Source organism: Sinocyclocheilus rhinocerous, unplaced genomic scaffold (assembly GCF_001515625.1).
Source record: "Sinocyclocheilus rhinocerous isolate Xijiao unplaced genomic scaffold, SAMN03320098_v1.1 scaffold1789, whole genome shotgun sequence".
NCBI classification, from domain to species: Eukaryota; Metazoa; Chordata; class Actinopteri; order Cypriniformes; family Cyprinidae; genus Sinocyclocheilus; species Sinocyclocheilus rhinocerous.
Genome location: NW_015633183.1, coordinates 108,599 through 116,256, shown reverse-complemented (window position 1 = coordinate 116,256; position 7,658 = coordinate 108,599). Strand labels below are relative to the sequence as shown.

The 7,658-nt window shown below is 39.6% G+C and overlaps 2 protein-coding genes across 3 annotated transcripts in view; both read left to right on the top strand.

The window, feature by feature from the left end:
- Window positions 1-7,658, top strand: part of LOC107743488 (gastrula zinc finger protein XlCGF8.2DB-like) — a 23,460-nt gene that overhangs the window by 1,897 nt on the left and 13,905 nt on the right. The window contains exon 2 of one of the 2 annotated variants that reach the window (XM_016556713.1): window positions 1,037-1,042. The exons of the other annotated variant lie outside the window; for it this stretch is intronic. The gene's annotated coding sequence lies outside the window, so the exon portion shown is untranslated. The remainder of the gene's footprint in view (window positions 1-1,036; window positions 1,043-7,658) is intronic. 2 annotated transcript variants of the gene reach the window in all.
- On the top strand, window positions 3,606-5,057 carry LOC107743489 (gastrula zinc finger protein XlCGF57.1-like). Its single transcript, XM_016556714.1, has 2 exons — window positions 3,606-4,317; window positions 4,977-5,057. The coding sequence occupies exons 1-2, from the start codon at window positions 3,673-3,675 to the stop codon at window positions 4,977-4,979; spliced, it is 648 nt and encodes a 215-aa protein (XP_016412200.1). The 5' UTR covers window positions 3,606-3,672; the 3' UTR covers window positions 4,980-5,057.

Genomic DNA, 7,658 nt, shown 5'->3' with positions numbered 1-7,658 from the left:
CGTGTTTGTTTTGGTGATTTCAAATATCAACATTGGCTACCAGAAATCACTTACTCTGCCTTTAAGACACAACACATAAGACACTCTTTTTCGCCACCTGCTGGCGTATTTATGTAATATGAAGAAATGGTCACTGAACGAATCAGTGAACGAATCTGAACGAATCATTTTGGTGAACAAACTGAAAATGAACGAATCTCTTGAAAGAATCTAAATTTCCATCACTAGCTGCCATCAAGAGAAGCTGAGAAGCTCCTACTTCTATATGTTATGTCATGCATTAAAAAAATAACTTATTAAGAACATATATATATACATATGAACCTCATTAACTGCCCAATATCAACTTCTGAACTGAAAACAATGACAGCCATTCATGTTCGTCACTTAACTATGCAGCTAAAAAAAGTGACTGATTTGTTGTCATGAAGTGATTTTTGTCTTCTCATCCTCAAAACCAGTGATTCTGTGGAAAGATACTCGAGATGTAGATTAGGGATGTCAATTTCGACAAATTCTCACGATCGATCTTCGTTTAAATTAACGATCGATTAATCGTTAACCTTTATACTGCAAGATGCGTCTACTGCAGTAGCATAGTTACCGCATGACCAGGTGTGCAATGACACTAAAAACGCAAGCGTCATCAAACAAAGGAAAGGGTTTTTACTGTAAATAAAACACTAGTAGGATTATCAAATGAATCGATTGATCATTTAATAGAATTATTTAATTATTCAAATATAATGACTAATATAACGCCGTCTCAGATGCGCACTCCAACTGGTGCATGCGTGCGTCCATGTCAGCAAGTTTTTGTTACTGTAAGTGTTATTTTCTTCCCAAATGTGCATAGGATATTGTGCATATTAAGGAAAATCCGGAGAATGCGAAAAAGCCCATCTCCTCGTGAATGCCATTACGTGTTAAAGGCCTATGCCATTTAGTTATTAGCCCACTTCAGTGGTCTTGAAATTGAGATTTACTTACCTCACATGGATGACATTTTAATACTTATATATTACTTGCTCAAGAGCTGAATGTACCAGTTAAGTTAAATGATATGCTAATCTATTTCAAATAATTAACGATCTGATGATGCAGTCTACACTGGATGCGGCTCGGCGCAACGCAACACAACCCCAGACAGTAAACTGATACCCCGTTCTGTTTCTGACGCACTCAAAGCATAGTACCGGAGTAGTTCTTAATAAATTTAGAGGCTGTTCTCTAAGAAAGTTGTTCACTTCGCTTTCCGAGTCGTTGATATCCCGTTCATTGTAATAATTTCCGAGAAGCATCCGAAGGGCTCTTTTCCCGTCATCACCTCCAGCTTGGGCCTGCTGCACACTTTGAGTAACCCCACTATTTGGATTTTCTGTATGGGGCCCGGTCAGAACTACTGCGGATGCCATTTCGTGCAGCTTTGCATTGGCAGCCAACCTCTCTGATGTGGTTAGAAAGCCTAGATGTTTGTGTCTGGCATCCAGCATCGTTGCTATCATCGATGGCTTTGATGGGAGTGCACTAGATTGAACCTAAAGTAATGAATTTAAGCGATTAGGTGGCGCATCGCCTATGAAATTATTTTGTATGGAATGGATGTTTCTCAAAACATCTCTTACCTGCATTCGTTGCGCCAATGAGGCATGCACTTTTGCTTTGAACTCCAAAACCCGAGTGCTGTCCTCTTCGTTTCTCATAAGATGTGAATGTAAGAGGCCATAAGTGATAGGATAGATATTTGAGATGGACACATCAGATTCGGTAGACATTACAGTCGTGGCACACTTTAACGCTGCCAACACAGATGCCACGTCCTCCATCAGCTGCCAGTATTCATCTTTGAGCTCAAGAATTCTGGCGTCCGCTAGTTTGGTGACAGTGCGGTCAGACAGTACGGCAGTCACTGCCCACCTTTGTTCCACGAGCCGGGCAAACATGTCACTGACCGAGTTCCACCTTGTCTTGCAGGACTGTATCAGTCGATGCGGTGGAAGTTTCAACTGTGCCTGTTTGTCACGGAGTGCTCTGGTAGCCACAGTACTGTGATTGAAGTGCTGAACAAGTCTTCCAGCAGCTGCGATGACCCTGTTTATGTATATGTTGAAGCCATCGTTTATGGCGAGTTGTAATATGTGGGCAAAGCACGGCACGGAATCCCAGCTGAAAAGAGTTTGATCGTTTGTTGCCACGAACTACTTTGTTTGGCCTTCCAAAAGAGGACGATATCCGCTTCATCATGCCTAGAGCTGATCCGTGCTGGTCGCTGAGGAAATACATCAACTTCGCGCTGTGGATCGCCGGATCGGCTTTCACCGTGGACGAAGTGGAGTCCAGCCCGGGGTCGTCACATGTGGTTGCCGCAAGCCCGCCGGCTTCCGCTCACTCAAGCCGCCGGCCTCCGCTCACTCTAGCCGCCAGAGAGTCAGGACCTCGGTTTAATGTCTCATCCGAAAGACTTCTGTGTTCTGTGTTAGCTGCGTCACACGGATACGCTGTTTCCGTTCAGATCAAATCACAACAACGTAGGAAACAGATCCGGCATGACGCAGCTGACACAGAACAGCATATGCTGTTTACAGGGTGATGCGGAGGAGACGAATTGTTGAATAAAGTCGTTTTTTTTTTTTTTGTGCACAAAAAGTATTCTCGTAGCTTCGTATAATTGCGGATGAACCACTGATGTCACATGTTAAATGAATATCTGAACATGCAATATGCCAAAATAAAGGTCAGACCCTCTACTTTCAAACAAAAAAGTTTTTTTCTAGCTTTAAGCATTGTTTTTTTTATCAACACTTGAATGTAGGTAGGTTTCATGAAAAAGCAACATTTTAAGAAAAAAGCTGAGAAAATTGCATTTTTATCAAATACTAGCCTACATCTGGATCATATTCAGTAATATTATCAAAGCAAAGATGCAGTAGATTCCATCAGCACTCCCAAAGCTTGCACAGGCCTTCCTAGATTGACATTTCACTCTGTAACATTAGGCCGTTTTCATTTATACGCGGTTAGTGTTGAATATCGCATTATTTTTCATATTGCATATGCATACATAGGAGATTCTGCGTCTTCCTGGTCTGTGTTTTTGACCGGCACACTCAAGACTCATTCAGGAGATGTGTGATAGCGCCCCTTAGTGTATAATAGCAAGAACGCGGAAACCCGGAAAATCCGATCTGCCTACGGATATCGGTCTCAGTATCAACATTGTGACAAATGATACTCCCCAAATAGGTGATTTTTTTCCCCCGCTGTCTCCTGTCGTGTTGCATCTACAGTGATGACTGGCACTCGATTTTTCCAGGCTGATACGCAGGCCGGTCTTACTGGCTTCGTGGTTCATGTGAGATAAGACTTAAACTGTGCTAATGCTTGTTCACAAATGGCAGTATAATTCTCATGCTGTCCACAGGAAAGTTGTGCTGGAAAATAAACCTTTGGTCATGCTCTGTTTCGCAAGATGTTTGATAACTGCCAGGTTGACGGAAGTTTGAAGGCAAACAGTTTCTGAGATTACAAGAAACACGTTTTTCATTAGTCTTTTTTTCAGTAGATTTTGATGACTTAAACTGCTTTTGTATTTTTCTTCTAGACCTGATTGAGAAGAGTCAAGAGCTGAAGGATTTGGAAGAGAAAGATCATGATTTAAAAATTGGAGAAAAGATGGAATGTAACAGTTTTCTTATATGCCGTCAGTGTGGAAAGAGTTTCAATCGAAAACAAAACCTTACGCTCCACATGAAAGTTCACACTGGAGAGAGACATTTCATCTGTAAACAGTGTGGAAAGAGTTTCACTCAAAAAGGAAACCTTAAAATTCACATGAGAGTTCACACTGGAGAGAGACATTTCATCTGTAAACAGTGTGGAAAGAGTTTCACTCAAAAAGGAAACCTTAAAATTCACATGAGAGTTCACACTGGAGAAAAGCCTTATACTTGCTCTCAGTGTGGACAGGGTTTTGCACATAAAGGCAACCTTAATTCCCACATGAGAACTCACAGTGAAGACGGCTTGTTCACCTGCAAACAGTGTGGAAAGAATTTCCCTCAAAAACAAAACCTGGCAATCCACATGAGGATTCACACTGGAGAGAAGCCTTACACTTGCACTCAGTGTGGAAAGAGTTTTGCTTATAAACATACTCATAATAACCACATGAGAAGTCACACCGGAGAGAAGCTGTTCAAATGTGATCAGTGTGGAAGGAGTTTCACGACAGAACTAACCCGTAGATACCACATGACCATTCACACCGGAGAGAAACAGTTCAAATGTGGTCAATGTGGAAGGAGTTTCATACATAAAGTAAGCCTTAATCGCCACATAAGGACTCACTCAGGAGAAAACTGTTTTATATGTCATCTATGTGGAAAGAGTTTTAGTCATAAATGTAGCCTCAAAATTCACATGAGAGTTCACACTGGAGAGAAGCCTTACACTTGCACTCAGTGTGGAAAGAGTTTTACTCATCAACACAACTTTAGTTACCACATGAGAGTTCACACTGGAGAGAATTCCTTCACCTGTAAATCTGAGTGAACGTTCACTGCTGCTGAGTGTGGGCCACATCTGATTGTACACCTTCATACCCACTTCTCTTATTTTCATTCTTCACCTCTATCTACATTATCTTGAGGCTACATCTGACCATCTACTTTGCTGTAGTTTCAAGTAATAAGCATTTATATTTACATTTAGTCATTTAGCAGACCCTTTTATCCAAATCAACTATAACAATATTGTCTGGACCTCCACTGGGGACTTTAATTGAATACCCCTGGTATAGAGGCATCATTCCATTTCATATATTGATAACTTGGAATCAAAATAGTAGTTGAACTTCGGTCATGCTGTGAAAAGCCACACTGTATAACTGAATGATAATGTAAATAATGGTCATACAAATAAAATGACAAGCTGAATGAAATAAAGAACTTTACACTACATTTTCTGATTCATCTTAGTGAGAGAATGTACTGGTAGTGTACTCATCTGATGACATCTGGAAGGTACCTCCATGAAGTTGGCGCCCCATAAAAATAAATAATCACCAAAACTATGCCATTCGTTTGTGCTACGTTTGTGCTGATTTGTGCCGCAAAAAGCGAGTGTTTGTGCTGGTTTGGTGTTTGAGATATTAAACATTATTTTTTTGACCATGTGACGTCACTCTCCACCCCATGTTGCCCAAATCGCTCCAAATCGGCGCAGTTCGTTTGTGTTGGGTTTGTGCCGTTAAAACAAACGCTGAATCTATTTTCCTGAATCTATAGATTTAAACACAGTTTCGCGAGCTGTGACGTCACTCTCCACCCCAGTTTGTCTAAATCGCACAAAACCGGTGTCATTAGTTTGTGCTTGATTAGTGCTGATTTGTGCCGTTGAAATGAACATCAAATATATTTCCCCTTCTTAGAAATAACAAACAGAATTCGGGGCAGTGACGTCACTCTCCACCCCCTGCCGTCCAAATCTCTCCAAACCGGTGCCGTTCATTTGTGCTTGATTTGTGCCGTTAAAAGAAACAATGTTACCATGACCTCTTCTTAAATATAACGGAAACTTTACTCTCCATCCCATTTACCGCGGCCACAGAGTTTTTTCTTTTTTTTTCTTTATTTCTTTTACAGTGAGTCTAAATCCTTACGTTTGTGCTGTTAGAAAATTAAACACTGCAGTTATACACCTAAAAAAACAAAAACAAATAAGGCCTATGCTTCAGGGTGCTCTTCACAACAAATGCCGCATTCATTTGTGCTCGAATTGTGCCTTGAAAAGAAATCCTGGTTGTTACTAAAATTCTGGCTGTAACTAAAATTCTTCATAAATATGTAACAAGGAAAAGAACACGCCGTTAATATGCCATTATAGGCTATTTGTAGGCTAATGTAATTACATGGTATGACTGCATTTAACATCTATGCATAGCCGCGGAAACGTATGTAAACATATAATAATATTAATAAGTTTCATTTCTTCATTAAATATAAGTGAGTGTCTTTATTGTTGCTGTGCTTTCAATGAACCACAAACTTAGCAGTCGTTTTAACAAGGGAAAATACCTTATTTGGGTTACAACGCAAGTATGCAATATTCGTCTTATTCATTTTGTTAATAAAAGTTAGATGTTAAATATATGCGAATTTGCCATTGTATTTTATGACTTATGTATTTTAATTAATAGGCTAATAATGAACTACAAACGACGATCATTTCAAGGTAAGGGGAAATCCAAAGACCATTATTTTAGAGCCCTGCATTTCAGCCCGGGCCTGACTTATACGCCCCTATAGTAGGGTTGTTTACTATAAAAAATCAAAACGACGGTGGGGGTCGGTGACGCGATGGGCAAGTGACGTAACCGGTGTTGCGGCTTAACAACGGTATCACCGTCAGCACCGTCTATCGCGGCAAACCTACCCTATAGGGCCGGGCTTCGAGCAAATTTTCACGTCATAGCAGTTGGAAGAGTTAGTAAAAAAGAGGACTGGATTAAAACTAGAGCTGCCCCTACCAGAGATTTAAAATAAGTAAAAAAAGAATTACCATGAATGTGTTTGGGGGAAATAGTAAGGAGATATTTGAATTATTTATTAATAAACTAGTGTTTTCTGAGTCAGTGTTGCAAGTTGATCCTGACTCGCCATCTGGCCGGGCTTCGAGCAAATTTTCACGTCATAGCAGTTGGAAGAGTTAGTAAAAAAGAGGACTGGATTAAAACTAGAGCTGCCCCTACCAGAGATTTAAAATAAGTAAAAAAAGAATTACCATGAATGTGTTTGGGGGAAATAGTAAGGAGATATTTGAATTATTTATTAATAAACTAGTGTTTTCTGAGTCAGTTTTGCAAGTTGATCCTGACTCGCCATCTCCTCACTGCACGCGACTTTAGAGAGAAATGCATCTTTACGGATTACATAATGAAAGAGCTTGTTTTTAATTATTTGAAGAGTTTTATTGAAGACTTTGAATTATTTCATTTTAAAGTAGTAATTTAAAGCTTTCTATAGATTTGTTTATCATGTCTGTGAGGCAGATAAGCTATTCGCTGAGTTTCGGTTCATCATTGTGAAGCGCCTCCTGTTCAAGACCGAGACGGCAGAAAGCGCATCCAGTTTGTTTTCTTTATTTTAAAGCACAATGTTTTATTGTGAGCGCACACGAATAAAAGTAGACCCTTTACAGTGCAGAATGATGTATTACTCTTATCTTTATGAGCAAAAATGACGGTGTATTTTAAGTTGTTTTCACTTTTATTAAGAAAAAATGCAAGTGATCGCGCTGGCGCCTCCATGCCCTGTAAAGTGCGCTTTAGCTTCCACTCTCCGCACAAACGATTGGATATGCATCTAATAGCGAACATTTATCTAGGTTAAATGTTTAAACTAACATTGTGATATACTTGAAGTGTTTTATATCTATAGATTTTATTTTAGGCAAGTCATGATGATTTGAGAAGGCTACAAAAACTTGAATTTAACAAACAAAAAATGTTCCAAATAGGCTATATTTCTAAATTAATTATGAAAAGAAACAAAAATAAATATAACCACTTTGCCATTAAAAACAAAACTGAACTATTTTAATGGCTACAACAGCAGCTGTGTAATGGGGGAAGAGAGAAAGAGAAAAAAGACACGGGCTCC